The 17,771-nt window shown below is 37.7% G+C and overlaps 1 protein-coding gene across 1 annotated transcript in view; it reads left to right on the top strand.

Annotated features, from left to right (window-relative positions):
• NCKAP5 (NCK associated protein 5) overlaps positions 1–17,771 on the top strand; it is a 971,300-nt gene that overhangs the window by 169,076 nt on the left and 784,453 nt on the right. The window contains exon 3 of the mRNA XM_074327839.1: positions 16,337–16,466. Within this exon, the coding sequence (XP_074183940.1) occupies positions 16,398–16,466 (69 nt within the window). The 5' untranslated portion in view covers positions 16,337–16,397. The remainder of the gene's footprint in view (positions 1–16,336; positions 16,467–17,771) is intronic.

Genomic DNA, 17,771 nt, shown 5'->3' with positions numbered 1-17,771 from the left:
AAACTCTCACACTATGGTTATTTGATTTTTGACTAGGGTGCCAAATCAATATTTTAGGGAAAGAATAGTCTTTCCAATAAATAGTACTAGGACAACTGGATACCCATGTGTAAAAGGATGAGTTTGGACCTCTACCTCACATAATATGAAAAAATTAACTGAAAATGAATCATAGACTTGAGTGTAAGAGCTAAGATTATACAACTTCTGTGATAGGAGTAAATCTACATACTTTGGAATAAGCAATGGTTTCTGAGATCTGATGTCAAAAGCATGAGCAACAACAATGAAAAAAACAGATAACTTGGAATTCAGTAAAATAAAAAAAATTGTACACAAAACGACATTAAAGTGAAAATGAAAAGCAAACCCACCATATGGGAGAAAATATTTGCAAATAGTATATATGGCAAGGGATTTGTATTCAGAATATATAAAGAACTCTTATAACTGAACAATGAAAAGACAAATCACCAAATAAAGAAATGGCAAAAGTCTGAATAGATGTTTCTTCGAAAAAGATATACAAGTAGCCACAAGTACATTATCAGCCTTTAGGGAAATGGAAATCAAAACTACAAGGAGATAACACTTTACATGCACTAGATTGGCTATAATAAACATGATAGACAATAATAAATGTTGACAAAGGTGTGGAAAAATTGAAACTTTAATACATTGCTGGTGAGAATGTAAAATGGTATAGCCACTTTGGAAAACTGGCAGTTCCTCAAGCCACTAAACTAAGAGTTTGCATTTGATCCGACAATTCTATTTCTAGCTGTATACCCAAGAGAAATGAAGACATGTCCATACAAAACATTGTGCGTGATGTCCATAGCCAAAGTGTGGAAACAATCCAAATATCTAATAACTGATAAATGGACAGATACAATATGGCATTCCATAGAATGGAATATTGTTCAACCATAAAAAGGAATGAAGCACTGATACATGCTATGACATAGATGATTCTTGAAAACATGCTAAATGAAAGAAGTCAATCGCAAAGACTACTCATCATCGTTCCGTTTATGTAATATGTCCAGAATAAACAAATTCATGGAGACAGAATGCAGATTAGTTGTTGTCTGCAGCTGAGTAGGAGATAGAACTTGGAGAAGGAACACTAAAAGTGTATGGGGTTTCTTTGTGGAGTGTTAAAAGTGTTTTAAAATTATGATAGTATGATAGATTGTGGTGATGGTTGCGCAACTCTATACATTCACTAAAAATCACTGAACTATGTTCTTTAAATGGGTCAATATTATGATATGTGATATTATGATATTTATTATATGTGAAAGCTGTAAATTAAAAAATGCAATGAATTTAAAACCAAAGATTTTAATCCCTTTAACTTTTTTTATATATCAAAATGTTTTAGGACCAAAAGGGACCTCAGAGATTACTTAGTTTATTTTCCTTTATATATGATATGAGGAAACTGAGGACTAGGAAATCGAATAATTTGTCTGAAGATATATAGGTAGTTAGTAACAGAACCAGATATATGAACCTTACATTTGAGTTTTCAAAATGTATCAAGATTTGCTAAACCCCACAGAAACCATCTACACAGTAAAATATGATGTGGAGATATGGTCATAATTCAAGTAATTTATTCGTGTGACCTATCAAAATATCCACATGTGACCTTAATTATTCTTTGTGTGGATGACACACAAATACCAAAACTAACGAAGAAGCAAAACCACAAAGACAACCAAAAGACTACAGAAGTGTGTATATACTCACATACCTCAGAGAACCTATATAAAATTTTCTTTGAAGGAGAGACTGTTTTATCCCTGCACTGTAATGGCATACAAGAATATCTAAAAATTATTTAGTAACCCAAGTAATACTTTAATTTTAAAGTAAAGAGAAAAAACCTTTATGCCTTCAGAACTTATTTTATAACTTACGATAATTGCTTGCACATTTTGACTTCATGTAAAAAAAAAAAAAGAATAAATTACCTTTAGAAAGAAAGTTTGGATTTCTTCCATTTGAATAGTCAGGCAATGGGATAGTTGGAGGTGGAGGGAGGTGGTGTGAGAACTCACATAGCAAAGATTTGCAAATTTTTAGGCTGCATATGTCTCAGAAATGAATTTTATTTGGCTTCTGAAGTATATTTTAGAAACCTAGGAAATTTTTAAAAATTGAGAAATTTTACAAAAATTTCTGAATTTCTGGCTTCTCTCGAAAAATTGGTAAAATGGACCTTCACTCCTGTGTGGTGATTTTGGTGGCCGTTGAGTGTCTGCTGCCCTCTTCGGACAGGATATAGGCTCCCAGTTGAACACAGTTCCTCTGCGGCTGGCTTCCCGCACTTACAGTACCTTCCTGACTTATTAGCCCTTTGGGTTTGCAGCTCTTGACCCTACCCAATCATCTCTTTCTTTTCTTTTTTCCTTTTTCCCATAAGGTACTTCATCAAATGAGTATACACCTAGTGAAATAATTCAGAACTGATTATCACTATGGCCCCCTTCCAATGGTGAAAAGAGATATAAACCTTGCTGACTATGTAAGAGAATCAAGTTTAATATCCCAAAGGAGAAATTGAGAAACCTGAATGTATTTTAAATCTTTAGATGGAAACATTCTCAAGGATGATGAAAATTGGTTCTTGGGAAATCATAACCGTTTGTGGCCCTACAAAGGGCCACAGTACAGAAATAGATGTACAGTATATCTGTGGTATTAAAATTTCATGGTGTAAAGGGAAGAATTAGGGAAGAAATATGTAAAGATTGCAGGGGGCGGGGGGTGATACAAAATTTGAAAAGTTGAGAAACACTGGAATAGAGGGAAGATTCAGGACTAAGAAGGACTATACCCCGCTTAATATTTTCCTGTCAGATATGACTTCTGATCGGAAGAACCCTGAATAAATATATAAAGAAAATAACAATCAAGTTAAAGCAGAGACACTGCCTTCAATCCAGCTGCATGAGAGGCTGTCTAATCCAACTGCAAAAATAACCAAGCATTTCTTTTCTTGTATTCCTCTGCTTTATTGAGAAACAATTGACATATTACGTTGTGTAAGTTTAAGGTGTACAGCATTATGATTTGATACATGTATGAACTGATTGCCAAAATATGGTTAGTTAATACCTCATCTCATATAATTACCGTTGTGTGTGCGTGTGTGTGCTGAGAACATTTAATATCTACTCTCTAGCAACTTCCAAGTATGCAATACGTTATTATTAACCATGACTCAGCATACTGTAGATTAGATCCCCAGAATTTATTTCCCTTATAACTGGAACTTGTTGCTCTTTGATCAATATCTCCCCATTCCATCCACCTCAAACACTTGGCAACCACTGTTCTACTCTGTTTCTATGAGTTCCGCGTTTTGAGATTCTACATATAAGTGAGCTCGTACTCGTATATATAAAGATGCTGAACTTCACTAATAATGATGTAATTTAAATTAAAGCAATGAAATCTTTTACCAACCAATTTGGAAAGGTTTTAAGATTGATTTTATTCAGCAGTGACAACCATGTGGAAAATAAGTAGTCTCATATACTGTTAAGTACGTTCTTGAAATATTTTTGAAGGCTACTAGACAATTCATATCAAAATTTAAAAAAAAGTACAGTGTAATTCCATTCTTAGAAATCTATACTTTATAGAGAAACTTATACAGGCCAAAAGATGCATACACAGTGCTCCTGGCAGGATGGTCTGGAATGAGAAAAACATTAGCACCCATATACATTTCTATTGTAAGTTAATAAACAATTTATTGCTAATTCATTCTATAGAATAACATGAAGCTGTAAAAAAATGAATTAGGCTTATGTGTATTGATTATATCAGGCTAAAAAAATGTAGTCACAGAATATGAGATGTTGGTCCCATTTATATAGAATGAAAAAAATCAATATTTATATGTTTACATATTTCTGCAAGTGAACAAATAGAACAAACTATTATAGTGATTGGCTCTGGGGAGAAGAGTAAAAAGGGGGAAAATGAAAGTATACAATTTTCACATTATAATCCATATACAATTTTTACTGCTTAAATCTTTTACAAAGAGAAAAAAAATGCGTATATTATGGATGTAATTATTTTTTAAAGAATCAGAATAAAAGTTATTATTATCTCATAGATCTTCATCAAGATCTAGGAAGTGCCAAGGAAAGCGAGGACTGTGGAGACTTTCTCACAAGTGAAAATGTTGAATGGGGGGCGGGTATTTTGCTTGAGGAAAAGAAAACTTACTTTGCTCCAGGGAACGGAGCTGTAGCCAGTGGGTGAGAATCCAAGAGACAAATTGAAACTTTCTGACCATTCAAGATCCCCAAATGTGAAATGCGCTGCTGTGTAACACAGTATGAGCTTCTGTCATTGGTAGAGTCCAGCACGGACAGAGCAACCATTCGTTAGGTTTCTTTTAGAGGTAATGACTGTATTGATGGGTAAGGGAAGAGGGGCCCTGGAAGAAACCATTTAAACCTCAGGATCTGGGCTTCTGCGTGTCCTGAGTAGAGGTTAACACAGGAATTGCTGTACATGATCTAAACATGAAGTCTCTTAGATTATGTTAGAACTATCTCATCATACCATCTAGCTAGATGAACATGGCCTTATGAGAAAATTCTTGGAATTGCACTCTTACATGTAGACACAGAAGTTCCGTCTCTTTTTTTTAAGCTTTATTACCCTTTAGCCTGTTAATAACACATTTTGCTTTCTCCTGTACGGTAAAGGCGGAGGTGATACATGCAGTGCAGCCTTTTGTTTGCAGTCCAAACAGGAGACTCTGCTTCGCATGTTGGTCCATTAGCTCTTTATAAAAGGGCTCATGACTTTTTATTTCATACAAATATTTTAAAATGTGTGAACTGTAAGCGAATTTTACCAATTAAAGCTAAAGCAAATATACTATTCAATATGATATTTTTAATGTTTTTAATTAAAATTTATTGGGGTGACAATGGTCAACAAAACTACATAGGTTTCAAGTGTACAAAGATGTTCTGTTTTCAGTTTCAGATCCTTTAGTATCAAAGCACAATCCACAGACCCGAAGCATCAGAAATACAGAACCTCAGGTTTTACTGCAGACCTGCTGAGTCAGAGTCTGAATTTTAATGAGATCCACCAGTGGTTCCTATTCATGAATTTGAGAAGCACTGATTTATCCATAGAACTCATGTTTTTGAGCCTTTGAAATGCACATAAAAAGAAACAACCTATCACACAAAGAAAATCCAAATAGAAATGTTGATTATTATTGCCTATTCCTGGGAGAAATGATGATAAGAAGAGAGAAAATGACCAGAAACACATATATAGATGTATACACATATGCATGTTTGTATAGGTATGTATGTGTATACAGTACATATTGTACGCACCCATAAAACCTAAACCTAACTCTTTCTAGCTATCATTTAAAGTGGGTGGTCATAGACTGTTTTACCTTTTAAAGAGATTTTAGCTCATCTCTTTCTCCACAAATGAATAGCACTCTCAGTTTAATTAAACACTGAATAGAAGACAACAATCTTTGAGACTTTTCTCATACATTTCACTTTGACAACTTTTATTACAGAGGACATCTTCAATGTCATATTCTCCATTTTATGGTTTATTAAGAATTATTTCTATTGTTTTTATCATATTAATGGGTTTCATTCCGTAATTGTATTTACTAGCCTTTTTGCATTTTTGTTTGTTTGTTTGTTTGTTTTTCTTTCACATCAGGATTATTTGGGGCAGGAGGGTTGTGGAAGTAGGTGACTACAGAAGAAGACTAAATAACTCTTAAAGTGTAAACAGCTTCCAGGAAGCCGGAAATATTCTAATTATTAACCAAAGTCTTAGCAAAAATATATTGACTTTCAATTTATTCTACTATATCCACTTCCTGAATCATTTTGATTTCTCACTTGTGCGCAAAAGCATTTAATGGAAAATGATGAATTCAGCAATGTATGGGGACATCACAGTTAAACCTTTTGTGGGGTCTTCACAAAACATCGCTTTTCGTAAATTGTTTTTTTAAACAAGTAATGTTGCCTCTCAGTGGGATTTGCAGTTTAGAGCATACTCTACCCAACTGGCCCCAGATGGAAAATACGCTCTTGAAATTGGATGGCTTTTTAAGTGTAGCTCTTCACAGTCTTCTCAAAGGAAAAAAAAAAAAAAAGCTTGTACAGAATGCATTTTAGTAGCATGGCCTGTAATTCCCCTGGCGTCCCACGTATTTGGATGTTTTTGCTTTTGGCAGTGGAATTTTTCTAATTTAATTAACTCATTAGCGTTAGCAGATGACACAGTGTAAAAATTCTTTTCCCTAGTCACTTATCTAAATATTCTTCCAGTCCACTGGGGTTACGTGCACAACTTCTTTGTCTTAAAAAGTTATTTATTTATCTGTTTCATTTCTACACTTACTTTCCCCTTAAGAGTTTATGGGCAACATGTAGACATTTCATGTAATGAACTAGGAAACTTTCTGAAGTGATAAATGGAAAAGAAGCCGAGGAGGGAACCAAACAGTGGGGATAATCTTTACTAAGAAAGACTGGGAGAGAAAGAACAGATGGTTTGAGAAGAGCAGCCAGAGCTGAAATGCTTATATTGGTCCAAACCCCTGCCATTCTGTCTCTTAGTTTTTAGTTCATACACTGTAAAAATGTAGCAAGAGTTTGTGTCTGGGAATCAGCTGGAAATGCTTCGAATGACAATAACAGCAAATTTTCCAGGATTATACAAGTGGAAAGTGACTTCTTTTATGCTAAAATTATTCATTCACTCACATTTTCTTACCTTTTTTTACTATGAATATATAAATCTTTCCTCCCTCTTAGATTTTAAACTTCCTTGAAATTTGAAGATAGGTACTTTATATCTTCCTTCTTTCCTTCCTTCCTCCCTTCCTTTTCATATCTTCTCTTCTCTGCTCCTTTTCCTTCCTTTTTTATCCTTCTTTGCCTCCTCCTTCTTGTCTCTCTCTCTCTCTCTCTCTCTCTCTCTCTCTCTCTCTCTCTCTCTCTCTCTTCTTTTCAGTGCCTAACTCAGGGCCTGGAACAAAGTAGCTATTCAATGAATATTACTGAATTCTGGATGAAAGGAATTCTGTTGAGTTATTCTGACAGTTATTGAGTGTCTACACTAGTATTTTAAAACAGGCATCATTTTAGTCTTCAGAGCAATCTTATTAAGGTGATTGCTTGTTATTGTCTTAATTATACCCCTGAGGACACTTAGGCTGATATGTTAAATTGCTCAAGGTCACTAAAATTGCTCAAGGTCACAGAACTTTTCACTTGAAGAATTTGAACTCAGGACTGTCCAGGATGCTGCTACCAAAAATATGGTGACATGGGATAGTCAGGCGTGATGGACCTCAAGCAGTGATGAGGGAACTTCTTTGTGTCCCTGCTAAGAGAGAAATGCCACCCCCAGTTTCTGTAGCAAGTAAGTAAATATTGAGGAATAGAAAGTGTTGACCCAGAATCGTGCACTTTGAAAGGGTGAATTTTATGGTATGTGAAGTATATCTCGATTAAAAAACAGATTTAAATGATAAGGATTGAAAATGACTGAAATTTGGACATTTTAGAGGTTCCAAGAGTTTTCCCTGTCCTCCATTACTAAGGAACTTAGTTCAAATTACCATCAATTCTTTAACTGTTTCAGTTTACCAAAGCCGTGTGTTGAGCAGTAGCCAAGATTTCCAGACCCAGACTTTACTGTATCCCCTAGTTCTCTGTGTTGGAGATGCCATTTAGTTGGAAGGGGCCGCGGGGCAGTGATTCTTATGGGTCATTCCCGCATGTAAATCATTAAGCTACTGAACAACTTCTAGGGTGCGAAATGTAATACACATGAGCTCATGAAACCATTTTTCAAAACCAGTTTTCATCATCAGGCAAAATTTTCCTCCACTTCAAAGAAAAAAGCTGTTGTCACATCCCTCAGAGAGTGATTCCAGCCACTCATTTATCTGGCGAGAATGGCCACCACATTTGGGAAGCCTGTTAGCATTTAATGTTATAAATCAGTTTCAGGGTGCAATTAGGATTTAAAATAGACACCGTATGGTTGAAAATTCCTTAATTTGGTATTTTTTATACTTATGTCTAGAATGAAGACAGTTTTCTGTTTATTCAGAGTGCGTGTGCATATATACATGTGTGCTCTCACACACACACTCATACACATACTCACACATATATGAGCTGTGATCAAAAAAATACGGGGCATGTTTAAATGAGAAAATTTATTATAGTAAAAGGCACATTGCCATTAATCCCCCTCAAAATATTCCCACTCACCTTGACCACACTTATCGTTCTTGCCACTTTCTGAAGCAGTTCTGGTAGTCCTCTTTCGTGAGTGTCTTTAATTGTGCTGTCGTGGCTGCCTTGATGTCCTGAATCATTTTGACTTTGGGGAAGAGCCAGAAGTTGCATGGTGCCAGATCCGGTGAATAAGGTGGATGAGGACACACCATAATGGTTTTATTTGACAGAAATTGCCGTATACCAGAAGCGATGTGTGACACAGAGCGTTATCATGATGGAGGATGAAGTAAAGACACTCACAGAAGAGAACTTTCAGAACTTCTTCAGAAAGTGGCAAGAACAATAAATGTGTTCAAAGCAAGGGGGAGTATTTTGAAAGGGGTTAATGGCAATGTGCCTTTTAGTGTAATACATTTTTTATTTAAACATTCACTGTATGTTTTAATCAAACCTCGTACACATGCATGTATATCCACACACACACTTGTACCCATATATGTCATGAATGGCTGTATCAGAAGCAGAAAGTTATTGAGCCAGTATATCATCCAAAAGGAAACTGCTGTGTATGTGTGATTTAAGTATAAGGCAAGCCGTCTGCTGTGCTTTATGTAGGCTTAATAGATGGGGATGAAAAGGCTTCAATACAAAGCTGACAGCCATTGCTCTGGCTGGTGTAGCTATAAGCAGATTTTACAAATTCATAATTTTGTTTTCTCCCTCGCCTGCTATTTGCACTTTGAAACGAGAGCAAGATGCTCATGGACAACAGTAGGGACGAAGGAGGGAGCGGGTTTGGCAGTATTTGAGTCACTGTTTTCTCACTCTTGTCCTTGGTACTGGAAGTTCTTTCCCTCATTCTCTAAGTGATGGATGGGCTCACTCTGCATTTCTAACATATTTGCATATTCATTCAGAATCTAGATTTGATACTTATATCTTTAGTCAACATTAGTTTCTGCACAAAACAGAAGACCCGTTGAAGCAGGACTGTGAGTGAGCCTGAGAGAGTGGGGGAGGGAGGAAGGAGCCGACCAAATTGCATCTAACGTTTCTCTGGTTTGGGATCAGAGTTTGCAGATTAAGACTTGCTGGTTGCTAGAGAAAGGCAGTTGCTGCTGCCAACAACTGTTGTCCCTCAGCCCTTAAGAAAGGGAAGGAGATTAAGAAAAGGGGGGTGAATATTCTTCTCTGAAACTCATGCTCAGTTGGCTGCCCATTGGAGTCATTCACAGATCTTTTTTATTTATTTATTTATTTATTTTTTTTCCATTAAATTTATTGGGGTGACAATTGTTAGTAAAATTACATAGATTTCAGGTGTACAATTCTGTATTACATCATCTATAAATCCCATTGTGTGTTCATCACCCAGAGTCAGTTCTCCTTCCATCACCATATATTCGATCCCCCTTACCCTCATCTCCCACCCCCCACCCCCTGCCCCCCTTACCCTCTGGCAACCACTAAACTATTGTCTGCGTCTATGAGTTTCTGTTTCTCATTTGTTTGTCTTGTTCTTTTGTTGTTTTTGGTTTATATACACAATGGAATACTATTTGGCAGTAAGAAAAGATGATATAGGAACATTTGTGACAACATGGATGGATCTTGAGAGAGTAATGCTGAGCGAAACAAGTCAGACAGAAAAAGCGGAGAACCATGTGATTTCACTGATATGTGGTATATAAACCAAAAACAACAAAAGAACATTCACAGATCTTAAAATCATGATACCTGGGTCCCACCCCTAGCGATCCTGATTTGTTTGGTCTTGGGGAAAGGGCCTCGGTGACTCTCCATGTGACTAATATGCAGCCAAGTTTGAGAACCACTGCTCTAATCAGAGATTGCCAACCCTGGCTGCTGTCACCATACTCTGGTGCCTGGGGCCCATGTCCCTTGAAATTCCAGTGGTCTGCAGTGCGGCCTGGTCATTGGTATATTATACAAGCTCCCAGGGGATTCTAAGGAGCGGCTAAGGTGGAGATCAGCTGAGCTGTGTTGTCAGGGGCAGGAAATACGCTGCCCTTTTGATTTGTCATTGACATGTAATTATTTTCTGGTGGATTTATAAGAGCCAGTGTTCTGGGTGCTGCAGGGAAGATGCCAATGAGATTGACACAGTCTCTGTTCTCTGGATGTTTATCAGGTGGCGAACAATCGTATTTTGCATTGTTTGTTGCTTAATGAAACGGACTGAACAGTATCTTAAATATAGGTGTGGGAGGGCTTTTCATACATTATCTAATTGGAAGCTCACAGTAACCTGGTGAGAACAGATTAGAAAATGTGAACACACAGAAGTTAAGGAACATGTTCAAATTTACATGGCAAAGAGAGCTGGAGACCAAATCTTCCAATGTCTTTTGGCTCTGCCATTTTTCTCCCTTTCTTCTGGCATTACTGTTAAAATTTCAAAACAGGGGTGGGGAGTGGGGGAAGCAGAAAGTCAGAAGTTGAGATGGAGATAACTATTCTCAGATTGTGTGTGAGGGTATGAGAGTATGTGTGTAAATGTGTGTGCGTGAGTGTGTGTGAGAGTGTGTGTCTGACTGTGTGTGACTGTGAATGTGAGGAAATGTGCCTTTGAGATTTTATTGAAAGGTGCTCTTTGGTTATTGTACCCTGAAAATTATACAGTCTGTTAACAAAGTATAGCAAAAAAAAGAAATTACTGACATCTTTAGGAATATTAAAGGATGTGCCTACCCTGAACACCATTGCTATCTGTGAGGAAAATTAAAGACAGTTTATTAAGGCAACTCAGATTTCTACAGATACCAAGAAATAGTTATTTTTATCAACCAGGGAGAAATGGATGTGAGGAGGAGGGGAGATTGGTATTAATGATCACCAGTCAAAAGAAAAAACAAAGATGCTTAATATCCTGTCTTCCTTCAACTCTCTGACCATTTTCCTCCCCATGCAGGGAGGGAGAGGCTTTCAACCCATCACTCAGAGACAGATGTGTGTTCTGTATAACCAAAGTTGTGAGAAGCCGTGGAAAAGACATGAAAAAAGCTGGGTTATGGTACTTAATAAGTACGGGCAGGGCCTCAGCAGTCATTTGTAGGTTGATAATAGTTTTAAAATCATGATAAAAATGTTTACTTTGAGGCTTGGGTATGTCCGTGTGTTTGGCTAAAAACTTAATTTCAGTGTATCGTATTTCTGTGCTTTAGGAATGTTATATTGCTGCCGTGCTCATTACATGTTCATGAGACAGCTGCAAATATTCATTAATTCATTCATGAAAATGACAGTGCTCATTGAGTATCTGCCATCTTGCTATGCATAAGTATGTTATACTACCTAGAAGGACATGTGCCATAAAATACTGTCCCGGCTCTTGAGGAACTTAGTGTCTAGGAGAATTTTTAATTCTGTGCAATTATTTCAGAAGGCTCATAAAAAGGAAGCCAGAGTTGCCCAAGGAAGACTGGCTTCCTGTCCAAAGGTATCTCTATGGGGTGCACATCAATCATGGTCAAGCCAGGAAAAGAGATACTACTCTAGAGATTTCAAGCAGAGAGGGATTTAATGCATGGAATTTGTTATGAAGCTGTTGGAAGGGCTGGAGAAGCCAAAGGCATACGGTGGTGATGCTCAAAGACTGGGAAGTGGAGGCTGCCCTTTTTATGCTGAGCTGTTGGAGGAATCATGGAAGTCACTGGAGCCTGCTGTGGATGCTGCTTATCTGGAGCTGGAAGCAGAATGACTTCTGCCTACCTGTTGCCTTCTGACCTCTCACTGCGTCCTACTGGCAGAATTCAACTTGTCCAGCTAACTAAGAAGTCTTGATGATGTAGTTTGCCCCTATACATCTGCAATACAGAGAAGAGTATTATAGCAGGGTAAAGTGGGGCATGCGGTGATGGTGGTGGTGGTGGTGGTGGTGGTGGTACTGGTGGTGAAATCCAACAGTCAAATAACCAGCAGAGGGGAGGCTCTCAGAGTAGCCACTGACATCCAGAGTTTTCTCTCAGTTTTTTAGAATCAGAAATTTGATTATTAGTACACTGAGAGGTGATCAGGCTTTGAAATCTGACTGAAACTAACTGTTATGGACTGAAATGTATCCCCTCAAAATTCATACGTTGAAACTCTAACCCCCAATGTAACTATATTTATGATAAGACCTTTTAGGAGGTAATTGAGGAGCAATAAAGTCTAAAGAGTGGGAACCTCATTCAGTAAAACTGGTGTCTGTATAAGAAAAGGAAGAAACACCTTTCCTTATGTGCAAAGAAAAAGGTCATGTGAGGACACAGAGAGAAGATGATGAAATGGAATCTAAAGAGAGATTCCTCACCAGAAACCAACCCTGTAGGCATCTAGATCTTGAATGTCCAGCCTCCAGAACTGTGAGAAAATAAATTTCTGTGTTTAATCCATCCAGTCTGTGGTATTCTGTTATGGCAGCACAAGCTAAGAAACTAAGCAAATACATAAATAAAGAGTATAAAGATTCAGATTGCAAATTGGTACTAAAAATGTAACTTTCCAAAGAATTGCCAACTTATATTTGCTGGTTAGCACATTCTTCTATCAGTAAAACTACATGGGAATCAAATAAAATTAGAAGGTTGCTTAAGTGATGACGGTGGTCTCTGAGTTTGTTAGATGATACAAATGGCCAGTGTAATACCAAAGTGTCCTTGGGATATGACATACTCATTTCCCCTCTCGACATGCATTCCTTCTTTGCTGGGTATATGTAAATGTGGGCACTCTCTTTCCTTGACAGTGCTGGAAGTGGAGTGTATCAGCCTTCCTGACTTTTCCTTTGTGGAGCCCTCCCCTTTTCATATCGACATATCCTTTCACATTGACATGCCACTTTGTTTCATTTGGGTGGCTTGGCTTTGATGCTTTTTGATAACTGTACTTTGATCCTTTCCATGATTGTTTTATGGTTTAATTCACTAATTCTCAAGTTGTTGGGATGAGGGGGTAGTACATACACTTAGACTAATGTTTGGTCAGGGCACACTCCTATAGTTATACTGCTGGTTGCCATCGATGGTCCTCTGACTGGTCAATACCTGTGCTGTATACGTTGCTAAATGTTTTGAATGTCAGTCTCTGCCTCTATAATTGGCACCGTAACGTATGAAAGAAAATTGACCACATTAAGCTATTTAATCATTCTTCCACATAGCCGACTAGGCTATTTGAGAACCGTCAAAAGGATCCCCGTTTCCCAAAATGACAGCCTCATTAGCCTATTATGGAACATAAAATCCAGTAATTACAGTTGTTCCTTAATGAGTTTAATCATATTTACCAGAAGGGGTAATCAACATATCTAATTTTTAAAGCTTACCTATGTGCTAGGCACTGGTAAAACTCTTTGAATGGACCATAGCAGTAATCATCATACCAACTCTATGGTAAAGAAGGTCTTATTAATGCTATTTTATGGATGAATCAACTGAAGCTTCAGTAGATTAAATAATTTGTCTAACATTATCAGCTAGTAAGGAGCAAAGAATCAAGCCCTAAGATTAACCATTGTGTTTAGAACAAACAACTTACCTTGGCCTGCAAGACCTTGTATGATCTACTTGTTGCTTACATCTCAGAACTTTTACCACACATTCTCTTCCTAGCTTGCATTGTTCCCAAGGAACCAGTCTCCTATTCTGGCACACGTAAAATTTTCCCAGTTCCTTCGCATTAGAAAGACTGGTCTCTCTACCTGGCATAGTCCTTTTGCATATTTTTATATGGCTGGCTCCCATATATGGCTGGCTCCTTACCATTCTATCTAAAATTTTCTCCCCTTCCACATACTTGCACAATTACATCACCTACTGTGGGTTATTTTCTTCACAGCAGGTTCCCATCACCATTTGGAATTATTTGTTTGCTTATTTATATTCTGTATCCTCCCACTAGAATGTCAGTTTCATGAAGGCAGGGACTTGGTCTCTCTTATATACGGCTATGTCACCAACATCTGAGTACTGGCTCCTCCATATTAGGCACTTAATAAATACATGCTAAATGCCAAAGGATTATCTATGGTGACCTATCAAACCCCACAGCTCTTTGGAATAAGACTTAGGAGGGTGTGCTTTTGATGGAGAGGGACATCTCAGGGCCTGAGTACACTCTCTAGCTGAATTCATCATTACAGAGAGTATTCTGAGCTACCATCACATCCTGTCACTGAGATGAAGAGGGGGCTGCAAAGTGGGTGGGAGCAGCTGAAAGTGGGAAAGATAAGCCCTCAAACAAATTTCATCTGAGTAATAGTTTTGCCTATAGGAATAGTATAGAACTAACTTTGTTCTGAAAAATAAAAAAAATGCTTCTGAGAGTTTATTTGTTTTTAACTACTGGGCCTTACCAAAAAGCAAATATTAAGAACTTGCTATATTTAAAGAACGATCCTAGGTGATGATGGTGACTAATAAGGTAAGTCGCTAAAGACTTGCATGAAACTTGGGAGAGGAAGAAATCTTTGCCAAATGGAGTGACTAGGAAGGTCTCATGAAGGAGATGGGACCTGAGCCAGGTGCTGGAGCAAGGGAAGGGCTAGACCAGTTAGAGGAGAGAGGTATGATCAAAAACATGCTCTCAGGAATGTGTCTAAGGTGTTTGGGATTATAAAAGAGCAGTTGTCAGGAAACAGACCTGGAACACGATGTTGAAAAATTTGTATTTTTTCCTAAATTCAGAATGAACTCCTAGGAGTTTGTGAGTGGACCAGTCATGAATTAAAATTAGCGTTCCTGAAAATGAGAGATGGATGACTCAGATGGAGCAGGGAGCCCATGGCGGGAAAAGGAGGCCATCAGTTTCCTACAGTTGGCTATAATTTGGGCAAACTCTGTCTGGGGCACAGCTGTCTCAACTGTCTTCCTGGTGGAGGAAACCAAGAGAAAGAGGCCACATGTTGTGGGCTGTGAAGTCGAGTCTGTTGCATCCTTGTCAGATTTGGAACAATTAAGGGAGTTGTGAAAAACATTTCAATTTCATTAAACACTGATTGGTATAGCATTTTCTTAAGTTCAGCTTTTCTGTTATAGCAGTATAATGGCTGTGAGTTTTGTGAAGATTATGAGCATTTCTGTACCTCAAAGTGCCTTCTGAATCATCAAAGACATTAAATTATGTCAACTAGTATTTATGGTTAACTGCTTTTACTGTTATGTCTGTATAATTATCACTTGTATACATGTAAGTTGTAATTTCTTGCCTTTAAATCATTTTTACATCTGTCATTTGATTACCATTGTTATCTATTTTTGCAGTTGAGAAAGATGAGTTTCAGAGAAGTTCAATGACTTGTCCAAGGTCACTTCGCTAATGAGTAGGAAAGCCTGGGCTCAAACATATTTTTTTTATAGTGCTTAATACATGTGATACATCCTTACTAACTAGAACACTTAATAATTCTCAAACAAGCAATTTCAGTGGAGTGTAGGGATTAACTGTATCTCATCTGCTAGAATGCAGTGGGTGTTCAAATATTCATTGACAATAATGATGTCATCCATCATTCATTCTGAATCAACTTGTCCCAAAGGCACTGCATCTTATAATGTTCCTCAAATACGTTTAAATTAAATATTGACAATAACGTTCATGTTTCAGTTTCTGCTCATTGGGCCTTGGGCTCAACAACTCTTGGTTATGGAGCATGGTTTTGTCAGTTTGATCTCATGGAATTTGCAGAAGGCATCTATATGCACAGTAACAGAATGAAATGATTCTGGCTGATAGAAAGAGGGCGGGTGTGGAACAAGTGTGGCATGAAATGGACTGTTTGGTTTTTTCCACAGTCTGCTGATTTGACCTGCAAACCCATTCCCCTACTCCATGGGCAAAACCTGTAAAAACACAGGGGCCCCCATACAGACGACTTTGACATTTGCAACCCAGAATGGCCTTTGGAGTTGAGAGAGTCCAGTTCTATACTTATTTGGGTCTGGGTATTTTTGGCTTCAACACTTGTTCCTGGTTAGAAAGTTAAAAACAAACGTCTAAACACTGTTCACTTGGATAGTAAAAAACATGTTCACTTTTTGCAGTGACCCTGGAAACAGAAGGGGAATTCTTATAAATCACAAAGGAAAATAAATAACTTCACCCATGGAGGGAAAAAGACAGCTTGAGAAAAGGGACTTTGGAAAAAGACTCTCTCTAGACAGCAGTCTTGTGGTAAGTACTAAATATTCATTTACCACTCTATATGTTTTGGCTTAAAATGCATTATTCTTTGACTGTTATTTCCTGAACCCTGGGCTTTTGAAACCTCTATTCCAGTTACCCCATTAGCAATATCCCCTGGGATTTTATTTCATTTATTTTTTTTCAAAGTCAAAAGCCAGTAAATTATTGGAATGTTTGTATAGTGTCTTAATAGGCAAATGTCATAATCTGTCAACATTATATATAATTACATTAATTCCAGCCGAAGTAGACTTTAACCTATACAAAAACACTACTGTACAGCTGATGCCAAATGCCAAGCCTATATATAGTTGTTCCATCACCCATTTATCTTAACTTCGGGGATAAGTTGAATAGGAATTCAACAGAGCTTCAAATATTGAAGAGTGAAGAAGCTCTCTGAGATCTTCTTAGGTATGTAAATGAGTTTTATTGTCCATAAACTTTCTTTCTAAATGTTTCAATGCTGATGAACATTATTCTTAATAGCTTGGTGGGTTTGCTTTCATGTATGAGAATCTGGTTAGTCCAAGGAAATAGACTGAGTCTCTGATTTCTGAAGGCCGGCCCCTCTCTCAGTCTGAGCTAAGATGTGTGGGTCACCTCTTCTATTCCATAATGCATATGAGCAGAGCAGAAAATCAAATCAAACTCGTCCATTGCAATAGAAATTAGTTTAGTTCCTTCTTTTGCATGTTGTATAAGGGATATGCTTTATTCATTTGTGCTCTCCCAGCACCTGGCCCGGAATCTGGGTCAGACTAAGTGTCCAATCAAATATTTGCTGAATTGATTTATCAGTTGCACTTTTCCAACTCTGCTGCTGTAGGTCTTACTCTGTCAGTGTACAGAGTAGCTAGGTATCCCATAACTCCTGGGCTCCACATCACTAACTGTTCATCGGTGTGAGTTCCTGGGTTTTGATAAAAGGATCGCATTAAACTTTGGTGTCTAGTTCTTCTCTTGTTAGTAGAGTCAACTTCTGTGTCTCTGTGGGCTTTGCAGTGACCAGCTTACCTTCAGAGGCTAAGAACTTTAATAGTATTTTAAGTTCTCCTCCCAAGGGTTATGCACTGTTCTCATCTCTGACCTAATGTAGTGAAAATTGTGTGTGTGTGTGTGTGTGTGTGTGTGTGTGTGTGTGTTTATATATCTATTCCCTTTGCAACTTCTGGGGAATTAGGATAAAAAGATCATTTTTCAGCCTCTCCTTTGCCTAAGAAAACACTTCCATAACAGCCTGCCAGTGGGACCTGACTTACGCCCAGGCAGAGGACAGAGATATCCAGAGTA

Source organism: Rhinolophus sinicus, linkage group LG01, assembly GCF_036562045.2.
Source record: "Rhinolophus sinicus isolate RSC01 linkage group LG01, ASM3656204v1, whole genome shotgun sequence".
Lineage (NCBI taxonomy): Eukaryota > Metazoa > Chordata > Mammalia > Chiroptera > Rhinolophidae > Rhinolophus > Rhinolophus sinicus.
Note: the sequence above shows the minus strand (reverse complement) of the source record. Positions and strands in the feature narration are given on the sequence as shown.